Source organism: Rhea pennata, chromosome 6, assembly GCF_028389875.1.
Source record: "Rhea pennata isolate bPtePen1 chromosome 6, bPtePen1.pri, whole genome shotgun sequence".
Lineage (NCBI taxonomy): Eukaryota > Metazoa > Chordata > Aves > Rheiformes > Rheidae > Rhea > Rhea pennata.
The window spans coordinates 29,939,925-29,953,189 of record NC_084668.1 but is presented as its reverse complement, the minus strand read 5'-3'; the positions used below and the strand labels follow the sequence as shown (position 1 = coordinate 29,953,189).

General features: G+C 39.1%; 1 protein-coding gene across 1 annotated transcript; it reads left to right on the top strand.

Moving 5' to 3' along the window:
• Window positions 1-808: 808 nt before the first annotated feature.
• MSTN (myostatin) lies at window positions 809-8,038 on the top strand. The gene is made up of 3 exons (XM_062578405.1): window positions 809-1,181; window positions 3,372-3,745; window positions 6,249-8,038. Exons 1-3 carry the CDS (start codon window positions 809-811, stop codon window positions 6,627-6,629), a joined length of 1,128 nt encoding a protein of 375 aa, XP_062434389.1. The 3' UTR covers window positions 6,630-8,038.
• Window positions 8,039-13,265: the final 5,227 nt, after the last annotated feature.

Here is a 13,265-nt window from a genome sequence, read left to right as displayed (position 1 = left end):
GCATTAAGAGGAGATAAATTCAGTTTTACAGAATTAATAGTTCATACCCTTCAGTAAAGGATGTGTACTATTGATTTTTATATATGCTAAAGGAACAAACGGCTAGAGATTAATTTACTTATAAGAATATACATGCAAAACATTCAGTAGTACTTTAGATTTTTTCCCCTATTAAGGTTTTCTGACCTATAAACTGCTGAGTGTGTTTTAGTTGTTGAGCAAAATAAATTAGTGGATTGCAATGTATTTATAAAGTACTTTTCCTGTCTGCTAATAATAATCTTTTGGGATTGGAAAAAAAAAATAAAATGCAAACTTCTAGTCAAAAATACTGATAGAAGTCTTAAGCAACTTTAGCAAGAGCTCTGCCTTGATTAATAGTAAAAATATACAGTCAGTATATATTTAAAAATGATAGTGCTGTCTTCCAGTACTGCTGCCCGTAATACTGGAACTATATCCTTTCAGTATGCGAAGGCATATCCTCTATGAAGCGACCAGATAAATCAGTTCACCCTTGGCTGTAACTAAACGCTGTCTAGTGGCTTGTGATAGACAGGGCTTTAACCTCTGACGGCCAGATTCATTGTTGGTACAACGACCAATCCTGGGTTTTGACGACATGAGCCTAATCAAACTTGGAGTATAAAAGCCCCCTTGGAATATATAAGGTACACCAGTGTGGCAAGCTGTCTCTCAGATTGCATTTGCTTTCACGGATCTGTTTAGTACTACAAGAAAAAGAGAGAGGAGGAGAGGGGGGGGGAAAAGGAAAAAAAAAAAAAAAAGCTGCACTGAACGTGAGATCATGCAAAAGCTAGCAGTCTATGTTTATATTTACCTGTTCATGCTGATTTCAGTTGATCCGGTGGCTCTTGATGATAGTAGTCAGCCAACAGAGAATGCTGAGAAAGATGGACTGTGCAATGCTTGTACATGGAGACAGAACACAAAATCTTCCAGAATAGAAGCCATAAAAATTCAAATCCTCAGCAAACTGCGCCTGGAACAAGCTCCTAATATTAGCAGGGATGTTATTAAACAACTTTTACCCAAAGCTCCTCCGCTACAGGAATTGATTGATCAGTATGACGTCCAGAGAGATGATAGTAGTGATGGTTCTTTGGAAGATGATGACTATCATGCCACAACAGAAACTATTATCACAATGCCTACGGAGTGTAAGTAACCCTGCTGCTTTCCTATCATGCTGCTCCACTGAAAGAGTTGTCTCCGTGCTGTAGAGCAACCGAACTCCTTCTCAGTCTCTCCCAACAGGCTGCTGGCTGAAGTGTGCTCGAGGGAGGGAGAAGAGCTTATTTTTAAAGAATTTGAGTCAGGTTCAAATGACCTTGCTGTGATCTTCTGTTTTACTGTTCGTTTTCCTGCTCCTTATAGTATGTATGCCTGTAGCACTTAGAATTTGCCAGTTGCCTTAGAAAGCAAAGTGAGGCTTGCTGTTCAATTAACTTCATTATTTGCAGGATTCAAGGCATTGCCTATCACAAAGATAAAGCCCCACTGCAGATTATGAGGTAACTATTTTTCTCTGAGTAAGGTTTCACTCACTGATGTTTTTAAGAGCAGCAGAAATTAGCAGAAATACAAGTTAGAGCACTAGAGCTACTTAACTGCAAACATTATAGTAAGTGCAAGTATAGAGTTAAATTCTTGCTTCTTTGCTGATCCCATAAACTAGCACCACCCACCTCTCAGTTAAAACTATATATTAAAAGCAAATATGTGTGCAACAGATTTAAATGTTAAAATGTCCATGTTGTAGCAATCAGCTCCAGTAATTGTGCGAGGGAAGAATGAAGGCATTTACTGAATGAGCAGATTCTAAGTTATCTTCTGAGTGCTAAACATCTGCTACGACTCCTATCAAGTATCTTTTGCACAGCTAATACTATAGTATCTTATGTTCTTCATCAGCTAAAGTATTTGGCTATGGCAGCTGTTTTTTTAAATAACACTTAAGAATATGATGTCAAAAAGGAAAAAGATAACAGGACATATAAGGCATAGATTTGTTACCCGTAACAGATATCATTACAATACTCATACTAGAATAAAATCAGCTGCTGTAGCCAGCTAAAAATGTACACATCAATTAAAAATTAACTTCATATGTAAAATTTGTAACTTTAGGTAGTAAATTGGGTACTTAATAGCAATTATTGCAATCCTACCACAGTACTGTAGTTGAGGTCTGCCAGCAGTTTTATTCCAGCCTATTATGCCCAAGTTTTTATAACTATTTTTTTATTGAACCATAATATGATTACAGTGACTGAAAAAAGGTTATTATGTTTCATTGATCTGTTAATTTGCAGTTCATTTCATACTTTTCATAAAAAGCCTTTAAACTATTTTAAAAGCACTAAGAAACAGTTATCTTTAAAGAGGAGGTTTATGAATGTCAAAGCTCTGCACCATTTAAAATTAGTATTACTCATTTTATCCTAGCATGGAAAGATATTGTCATGAGGAGGTAAAATAGCTGTATTACAGGCTACAGGAAACAAGAACATTGCACTGCTAATAACTTTCCTATAATATTGTTCAAATGAGAAAAAAAGGTGATCCTTAGAGTAACACTAATTATACCTTTTTCCACTGAAAAAAGAAAGTAGTGTTCATTCATATAGAATGTTTGCCCACAGGTGCCTCTGTTTGTATGATACATAGCACACTAATATTATTTACTAAATTAGAAATATCTGGAAGACCACACAAATGTAGAGTCAGCTGATGTAAAGGTGCTATTCTGCATGCTTTAGGGAGGAATTCAGGAGATAAGTGCCAGAAATGTGTTGGTAGGAGTCATTGCAGAGTGGAATAGGCTGTTTGTGCTCTGTCTCCAGGTAATTTCTGTATGGGGAAGAGATTTTTTTGCAGCTTCATTAGCCTGCCTGCAGGTCTGATTAGCTAGTCCAGCTAACAAGAGCCCTGGGAAAGCTGAGGACTGAGTCCTCCACAGCTTCTTTCTTTTTGACATTCCCGATCATTTTTGAATTTCAGCCTGTGCACACTTCTGAATGAATAGCCTACAGAGTTTAATGGACCAGTGAGATCTCCTTAGAAAATGTTTAACCAAATCTCATTTTAGTCTGTTTACAAAAAGACCATGGATTCCTTATCATATTATGTTACTTTCAGTTGACAGCATAATGATTTTGTTGACATCCATTAAATTTGCTGTAGCATGTAAAACTCAGAAAATTATTACGTTACATCCACTTTGTTACTGATATTCTGTTTATAACATTTTGTAAGATGTCCTAAACAGTCTGGAAAAAAATGGGTTTATATATGCATATCTCTTTCTGTTCCGTGTTCAGTAATCTGTTCTTTCCATTCATTTATAGCTGATTTTCTTGTACAAATGGAGGGAAAACCAAAATGTTGCTTCTTTAAGTTTAGCTCTAAAATACAATATAACAAAGTAGTAAAGGCCCAGTTGTGGATATACTTGAGGCAAGTCCAAAAACCTACAACAGTGTTTGTGCAGATCCTGAGACTTATTAAACCCATGAAAGACGGTACAAGATATACTGGAATTCGATCTTTGAAACTTGACATGAACCCAGGCACTGGTATTTGGCAGAGTATCGATGTGAAGACAGTGCTGCAAAATTGGCTCAAACAGCCTGAATCCAATTTAGGCATCGAAATAAAAGCTTTTGATGAGAATGGACAAGATCTTGCTGTAACTTTCCCAGGACCAGGTGAAGATGGATTGGTAAGTTTATTTAGAAAAATCCCATTTAAACATCTTGCATTTTATTGGAAAGCATTTAAGTGGTGTTTTAAGGAGAAAATGGAAGCATTGCTGAGGGAGTGGTAGATAAAAGTTCTGTTAACCCAGTTCCTTCAATTCTTTGCTCTCTAATCATGTCAAAATCACAAAACATTCCTCTGTCTCCATCTCCATATTTGAAAAATTGAGACAGTTACATTACTTCAGAGAGATGTTGAGAGGCATTAACTGGAAAATGCTTTGGTGATTACTTATGGATGGTACTGCTGAAGCAACATTGTCTTCAGATTCGAGAGATTAGGAAAAAGTTCAAATACTGCTTAATAAGAAGTTATTTTGTATGAAGTTAAAAAGAATAGGCATTAGGTTCTCTCACTTGTTGTTGGCTCAACTTGTGTTGCCTCAGATATTGTTGACAAGTTTTTTGCATTCAAACCATGAGAGAGTTTCTCCTTAGACCTGTATGCATATATTTTTTCTTAAGGAAAATGAGAACTACCTATGTTTATGAAGGTGAGAAAAAATCTTTTTCATAATCTATCTTAAATTGCGTACCTCTTGCGAAGTGATAGAATGCCTCATTCCGTCTACTAGAGGTGCTTGAATAGAGAAAGCCTGCTCAATACAATCAGTGGTGCCTAATGACGAGAAAGATCTTGGCTTTAGAACATAAAATAGCTATCTGCTTTCTTTTTGTAAGTATAAACGAACAAATTAAATCTGAAGTGTACCAGTTAAACTACAGTGTTTTCCTTGTTGTTTATTTTCCCAAATCACGAATCATTTTCAACCTGTAAAAATCCTGAACCTATCTACATTACTGAAACAATTACAACCAAGAAATTCCTGCTTTTGAACAAAATATCTTGCGGTAGGTAAAGCTGTTCATGCATCTATTTAATGCTTAGTTTCTTAGTGGTACAATACACTTAAAAGAAAACTAAAGAAAACACTGTAATATCTTAATTATAGGTCGATTATAGAAGTCAATCTCCCATAACTGAAACAGGCTAGCTGAGTCTTACAATAAGGGATGTCCCTACTACCTCCATCCACTTGATTACTTAGTACTGTGTTTTTGCACACATTGATAACCCGTGGTTTTCCCATGGTTATCATCTGTAAGAACAGCCTGATTGGACAGCGGTGCGGGCTCATATGCACACGCAGCTAGCATAAGAGGCGATGTGTCTTCTCCACGTTCCTCGAGGCCTCTTCTTCTGCCCAGGATAGGCCTGGCCCTCCCCGGCGTGAGCACCTCTCGCTCCGGCTCCTTGGCACGGGGGCTGAGCTGTAGCACCCTGTGAGCAGTGGGGTACTCACCGGCTGGCAGCAGGTCTTCTCCTGCAGCCCCTGCACTCAGGTCCTTTTTTCCACCTCCTGCATCGTTCACCTCCCCTTGCTCTTGAGCAGCAGGGCATCTTCTGCAGTGCTGGGGCAGTTGTAGCCATAAGGGTGGGCGTCTTGGAACAGAGAAACCCGTGCAGCACAAAGTTAGCTGGGCTGTTATTCACTCTTGAAGAACAGTGCTGTGCAGTTCCTGGTCATGCAAACACAGCAGTCTGGTTAAGCCAACAATGTGCCAAATAAACACACCACGCTCAAATTAATGTAGAAAGGAGGAAACTTCAAGACGTTTTTCAAGCTTGTGACTGTAAACGTTGCAATTTCTTTCTATTCTCAAGTGGTGACTGTGGAGACGCATGTTTGGTGCAAAGCATGTGGCTCAGAGACTTGCCAAAAGTACATTCTTGGCCACAAGGCTCTTCAAGGAGCCAAAATATTAGCTGCCCATGCAAATTCTGTACAGTAATTCAGCCCCCGAGCAGAGGTGAAAGCTGTGAAGTAAAAGTAGCCTGTACTAACAGGTGAAACCATCTCAGTCATTCAAAGCAGTTAGCAATTATGGAGCAATTTCTGTCCTCCCTTGGCTGGAAAAGCAGCCTCCCTCAAAGCCTGCACTGAACACAATCTTTGTGCAAGGAACTTCAGGAGGACTCACAAAAGGGGGACCAGCACCAGTCAGACCCCACCCCATAAATGTTTTTGGATTTTTTGTTTGTTTGTTTCTTTTGAGGGGTTCTGTAGAAGATAAGTAGCTCTTATTATAAGATGGGGGGTGGGGTGGGGAAGGCAACAAAAAATCCAGCATCCTCCACATTGCTGAAACTGTCTTTTAGTAGTTAACAGAGGTGATGTTGGCTAGCATTGAGATGATAACTACAGAAAGAAATTATAGCTCCTTACAGAGGAACATCAGGTAAATTTTGGTCCTCAGCATGAAAAAGAAAAATAATCCTTAAGAAGTGGTCAAATGCAGCAGAAATTCTCTGAGGGGTAGAACTTTGGAAAGATTTACAAATGTTATTTGAGAATATTAATTTGATATGATCAGTATCTGAGATATTATCTGTTTTCACGTTTTTACTGAGCTTACTCATAGTTACTTCAGTAATATTTCAACTTCCATTTCCTCTCCTCACAGAATCCATTTTTAGAGGTCAGAGTCACAGACACCCCAAAAAGATCCCGCAGAGATTTTGGCCTCGACTGTGACGAGCACTCAACAGAATCCCGATGTTGTCGCTACCCGCTGACAGTGGATTTTGAAGCTTTTGGATGGGACTGGATTATAGCACCTAAACGATACAAAGCCAATTACTGCTCTGGAGAATGTGAATTTGTATTTTTACAAAAATACCCACACACTCATCTGGTACACCAAGCAAATCCTAGAGGTTCGGCAGGCCCCTGCTGCACCCCTACCAAGATGTCTCCCATAAATATGCTGTATTTCAACGGAAAAGAACAAATAATATATGGAAAGATACCAGCTATGGTAGTGGATCGTTGTGGGTGCTCATGAGATCGTCATTAGCTCCACTACTCCATAAATTGTGGAAGCTACCAAAAAAAAGTTATATCCCCTCATCAGTCTTTGAAACTGTGAAATCATGTACACCAGGCATTGCCGCCACCCAACGTGCTGTAGGACAGGCTACGGGACAGAGCAGAGCTAGCACCACACGCTGCAGAACGCGAACTAAGAGACAGTATCGATAGCTAGCGGCTGGCTGTTAACCACTGAAAAAGAAAAGCTACAATCAAAATCACCGGATTTAACAAACAAATTTCTTACATTGCGAGGGAATCAATGTTCAGTCGTTCAGACACAAATTTACATGCAGGTTTCAACATAGGCTGGTAACCAAAAGCAAGCTCCTTGTCACCCACGAACAGGAGCGGGCTTTTAGATCTATTTCTTCACAGCTTCACTTAATATTGTATTTACAGGAAAATATATACCGGTAACATACGCACCACTACACAATGCCACCAGAAATGTCCTTAAACACTTGAATATGTAATGCAGAATTGTGAAATGTATAAAAAGAAATTCCACATAACTGGACAAATCCTGAAATTGGGGTTCGTAGAGTGTATTTAGCGTGTTTCCATTCCTTTTTTTTCATTAGTATGATAGTAATCAATGGCAATGGTGCTACGTAAGCAGGCTGAGTAAATACAAAGAAAGTTATCTAATTGAAAGAATTTAGAATAATAATGAATTTGCCCTCTCCTCAGGTACAACACTGTTCAACATTCACAAGAAATAGATATTTTTTAAATTAAAGTGAATAGTTTTCTAGGTGTAGTAAAACAAAAGGCAGCAGAGAAGTCTAACATTGAAATTATAATCCCGCATTGTAATCTGCCTTTGCAACATTACCGTTTGCACTATGATAAACCAATGCAAATAGTTGGTTGCTACAAATACTGTTTAAAAATAAAAACCTTAGATAGAGCTGACTTGTGTAATATGTATGCATCAATATTTTGTAAATAAATGTTTATTTTTTAATCACTGTTGGTATATGTTCATGGCACGAAAAGAATGAAGTTACCCTGTACTTTAGTTTGATAAATAGCCTTCTCTTCATAATACGATTTCCTGGATTTTAACACAGGTACTACGTAGGTAAAATAATGAACAATGCAACGAAGTAAACCATATGTTGAAAATTATAGTACATTTTGTATGTTTTTTACATTGGTATGAGCAATCTGTGGATAAATGATGGGTGTTGACATGTTTATAAGGTTCTTTGGGTTACTGTTTTTATGGTCATTTTGATCCACAACTGATTTTCCATACTTTGAATGTTATATCCATAAATAATGATGATACCATGAAAGATTGCTATTAAATGCATTTTCTTATATTTAAAAATTTGCAGCAAAGTACTATCTTGGAGTAAACAACAGTAAACTGATTTCCACATAAATTCTGTATATTTTCCTTACAATAAGAAATTGTTAATCAAAATTAAACATCTATTTACTATAAAGTCCATTTCATTTTACATGTAAAATATGACTGATAAAATAGGCATTTGTTAAAACAACACAACCACTCTTAAAACATCTTCATTTTAGTATGAAGCCCGTTTGTGTTATATCCCAGAATCCAATTTCAAATTTTCCTCTGTGTAAAATGATTGTAAAATTTCAACATGTTTGATTTTCTTTTCCCTTACTCTTTTATACTTTTTCTGCTGGCATAGGAGTTGTATTGAGTTTTCTACTTTTTAATTTCTTTGTAAGGACATAATTTGTTGCTTGAGTGACAACATTCAGAACTTAAAAGTTTTTTAGAGTTTCTAGAATTTTTTGAACCATTTGGAGTTCTCTTAAAGCTATGTCCAAGTATCAAGCAGATGTTCAGCTTCTCCCAGTATGGTTCAACATAGCAGATCTCTGGGGCCCTTAAATACATATTCAATTTAGTTTCCCACAAAGCACAATTAGAGCAAATAAAATATATTTAAAAATACTTGGAATATTAAAGTACAGCACGCAGCACAAACGTCAACAGACGCAAGCACGGCCCAGCTGCTGCTTCTCTGAAAACCAAGGCTACAGAGTTAAGGGAGAAATCCTAGGTTCGTTTCAGTCAACAGCAAAACTTCCGCTGACTTCAAGGGGTGCCAACGTTTTACCCCCTGACTTTGAACTTGTGACGTTCAGGCAGCAGGGAGTTCCGACGAGCAGCACAGGCCCACCGCAGCGTGCGTTTGCATGGCCCGGGCCTTCACGTACGCCGAAGAAAGCCTCTGCACGCGCTTGGGAAACGCGAGACCTCCTCCGCGTGCCGAGCGGTTAGACCTTCGCTTAGCCCAGGTCGCTCAGAGAGCGGCAGAAGCAAAGAGGCCGCAGCACAGATCTTGGAGCTGATAACAGACTAAAGCTATCCCCCGCCTGCACAGAAGCCCTGCTGTGGTACCTGTATGGCTCTTTTTGCTCGTAATAGATAAATTAAAGCCAAGGCAAATTCATTACCCACTATACAAGCAATTTCATTGGCTGCCTGGTAATAACTGTACCCTACACAAGTGATAAAATTTCTTCTGTTGGTATCAGCAAAACGAAACGTAAACCAAAACCAAGAGAAAACAAATAATATGAGTTCCTAAAAGCCTCTACTCCAACCAGCCTTCCATCTTGAGGTGCAGATGAATTTTATACAAAGAAGCTTTGTGGAGTATGCATCCTTTATATTTTGCTTAATTGTGGCAGTATTACACGGCAGCACTGATCCACACATTTTCAGTATTGACCCTACATACAAGTGGTGACTCATGGCACCACGTGTGCCCTGTGCTTTTATCTTGTTGATTTTAGCACGGGAATGATTCATAATTAATGTATTTACTGACAAGTAATTTGAGATGTCAAAGGCCTAATCATTTCTTACTCTTACACCTTTACATTTTCAAGGCTCAGGTCTTAGAGGTTTCAGTGGCATCTGCAACGCCTTCGCGTGCATCTCAGTATCAAACCAGGAATGTGCAAGCAGGGAGAGTTTCTGAAAAACAGTTTCATTTCCTCGCCCAGCAGTGTATAACCCCCTAAGAAAGGGTCCAGCTTTCCAGGACAGCGGTCAGTGCCCTGACGGGCGTTCACAGGCCTGCCCAAGCGACACGCTGCTCCTGGCATTACTTCAGCCCCAGGTGCCCTGCACGGCAGCGTCCCGCAGCCCCGCCGCACCTGCGCCGGGCAGCGCTCCCCCCCGGCACGCTAGCCCCATCCAGCGCATCCCACGGCTGCCGAAAACTGCAGTTCAGGGGAAAACCTCCAAGTACGCTCAAACGCAGCCTTGGGGGAGCTTAACAGCTGAAACAGAAGTCATCACTATTAAGCATATGTGAACTGAAAATTTTCAAATATATACAGTTTTAGTAAGCATGAGCATATTTCAAAGGAACAGCAGAAGGCCAGTCACATTCATAATATTAGATATCTTTTTCCAATTCTGTAGATGTTAGGCTTGTTTTTTGAGGTTTTTTTTTCATTTCTTTTTAAACCAGTGAGATTATTGAATTGACTCATTCTTGGAAGCAAATGAACTCTTTTGGCTAAAGTCTTAAAAAAGAAATCATCCTGAGACTAGGCTTGGAAAACTCTAGCGGTTACATATTTGTTATAGTTACAGCAATACAAAGCAGAGTATTATAATATGAAGGGCTAGACAAACTCAATAACCAAATGCTCCCAAGACCAATCATAAATTTAATGAATAAAGTTAGGAAATAACAGGTTATGGAAGGCACTAAACAGAAATGTTACGCGACAAGTTTATTTCAAAAAGCACAATACCTATGTAATTTAGCAAAGACGTCATGGAGAACCTTAGTTATCCATTTTACTTATCCCAAGTAAGCCAAGGGCTTGCACTTTGGCTTCATCCCAAGTGTCACATCTAGCAACAGTATTTCTCTTAGCATCACAAATATGTATACGCTGATTTAATAAGAAGTCACAGGGCAAAGAGCCACTCAGTAAATCACTAATGCCTCTGCATCTGCTGCTCTGTGCAAACTCCCCCTACAAGCAGTAAGACCATAACTCTCCCTTGAACTACACCTATGGCACCTTTTGAATTAACTGAATATGATATTAACAAGTTCTGGAAAAGACTGAAGCCCTGATTCTCTCTCATTTAGCTTATAAAAGCCCCGATGAGATCCAAAGGAAGAAGTTAAGGCTATTGGCCAACTGCTGACTTAGAACAGGGATGAAGTACAGCTCTGTTCACTCTTGGCTCTTTCTAAATAATCAGAAAGCAAGTGATAGTGCCAGGATGTGCTGAAGCAATCCTTTGGCAAAAAAAGCAACAGAGAAGTGCGAACGTACAGTTGATTCAGCACTCAACTACTGCAATTAATATAAACATATGTTTTGATAGATTCAGCAAATCATTCTCTTTGACTCCTGCACAGGCTGAGCTTAAAGTATGAAGAAATATTAGAATGAACATTCTACTATCTGTGAGTTGGTACTGCAGACACATGGATGACAACAAGTCAGGAACGCCTCTTCAGATCAGGCGACAAGATCTGCAATGACCTTTCCTTCATTTTGGATGTAGTTCTGTGAAGTTCACCAGCCTTGACTGCCTAAGCTCATTTTGATGCTACAGGAAAACCTGGTTCGCTTGTTTAGAAGTGGACGTGATTTGCACTGTGCATGATTTCAAAATAATAGTTTCCAGAGAAAATAAAGTAGCTTAGCGTCCAGGAGTCAGCCTACGATGCATCAGTTCCCAGCTCTACTCCAAGTATAGTCAGTCTAAAACCTAAGGGCTCTGTTTGTGTTCTCTCTAAGGTTAATTCTATTTCCAAAGCAAACAGTGATCCTAAAAGCTCCCACTTTTTCTCCACTTAGAAACAGCTTTCACTGAAAGTCACTAGCCAAATTTAATTTCAACCCTGTTGTTTTCCCATTATATTTAACATACCAGCTTTAGTCCTTAAAAATAAAGCCATTCCCTCTTTCAAGAGTTGAAAGGATTCAGTTCGAATGAATCTTTAGTGTGGAAAGGCAAAGAGGGATAAGCAGTGGCTCAGCACCGTCTCTCCCATTACTACTGATCCACGCTAGAAGATCTTTATGTGAGATCTGTTCAGACAGGAAAGCGTAACAGCATTTACGTTTAGTAGCAAAAATAACCTATGTCCCAAGTAAACTCTACTGGTAACACGACCCCTTAGGGATATATAAAGAAAAATACGGGACTAGTATCCTTATAAGCACTATGGAGTCATCACGTGACGGATTGCTTTCAGAAAATTTAGAAAAGCCAATTTAGGAGGCTGAGCTCCATGACAGTTTTCTGGGATGAACAACGGCAACACAAGCAGAACATGCCGAAATCACGTGAAGTGTAAAAGGCTCGTTTCCAAGTGGTCAGGTGCAAAGGATGGCCTGCTTTAAACATAGTTTGAAGAACAGAGCATAAAATAAATCTTGAAATTTAAACGAAAATGGTTTGTTTCTGACTGTATTTATAATATATTCAAAATATGTGGCAAAACCAGTAAGAAAGGCTTTTCCTTTACAAGTCCAGGATGATACTCTGAGAGGCTTTTGCTGAACTCTAACTTCCTCTGTCACAAAACTGCTTAAATGAAAATTCAAAAAAAAAAAAAAAAAATTTTTGTTCATCTTGACAAAGTAGATCCACCTTCACCAGCAGCATCAGGGATCTGAATATGCAGCCATCCAAAATACAGTTAGTTAGGATTTGACTAATAGCTTGAAATTGAGATTGATTTATAGGCTTTTCCTCCAGAAACAGAATCAGATTTTTTTTTTTTTTTTTTTTTTTTTAATCTTCCTCCTTAGTTTTTCAGCTAAGAGAAAAATGATCATCTTCCCAATGAAGCAGGGGTATTAAGGGAGGTCAAACAGCAACCCACCTGCTCGCTGGAATTACCGTCACGCTGCCGGCTGCTGGGCGCGACGCCGCTGTCACGCAGCAGTGCCTGGCCCGGGCGTTCGGCCCCCAGATGCCCGTTGCTTCACTGCCGTAGCTGATGCAAACCACAATGCGGTAAAACTTCTCGCTATTCGGATTATGATTTCTGCTCGGCTGCACTACTCACGCTTGGCAGTAGAACGGCATATAAAGCGTCGTACCTTCGATCGCTTTGGAGATTTGAACCTTCAAAATTAGACCAACTCGGTTTCTATACGTGTCTTCTTTGTGCTTTTACAGTCTTTTTGACTTGTGACATTTCATATGGTGGTGTTTCAGAGAGGATGACTGTGCTTTGTGATTTACACTGGTGAAATCCTTTGTCACGTACTGTACACTTGAATTGGTCGGCTTTAAGTAAGCATCACAAAAACTGGCTGAATTTACTGGCTTGAGGATATAAAAGTCTTTAGGAATCAGGGTATCAGTTTGTGAGTATTAAATTTTGTATTTCATGCTTCAACTATACAGAAAGATGTGAAAGAATCCACAATATTTCAGTATTTCACTATTTTCTGGTAACAGTGGTGCTCCTGATGTAGGCTGTTGCTATCATACTGTTATCTACATACTTGTTATGAGACTACCCGTCTTGGCAAAATGCTTCAGGAGTCTATAGCTGTTCGTGATTGCCCTCTTCTTTAAATCTCCCATCGTGCAAGAATTCATTGGACTAGATTCACA

Excerpts from the sequence above, each read along its gene's own strand:
- MSTN (XM_062578405.1), top strand. The coding sequence starts at position 809 with ATGCAAAAGCTAGCAGTCTATGTTTATATTTACCTGTTCATGCTGATT. Across the intron at positions 1,182-3,371 it reads TATCACAATGCCTACGGAGT|CTGATTTTCTTGTACAAATG; the intron begins GTAAGTAACCCT and ends ATTCATTTATAG. Across the intron at positions 3,746-6,248 it reads GACCAGGTGAAGATGGATTG|AATCCATTTTTAGAGGTCAG; the intron begins GTAAGTTTATTT and ends CTCTCCTCACAG.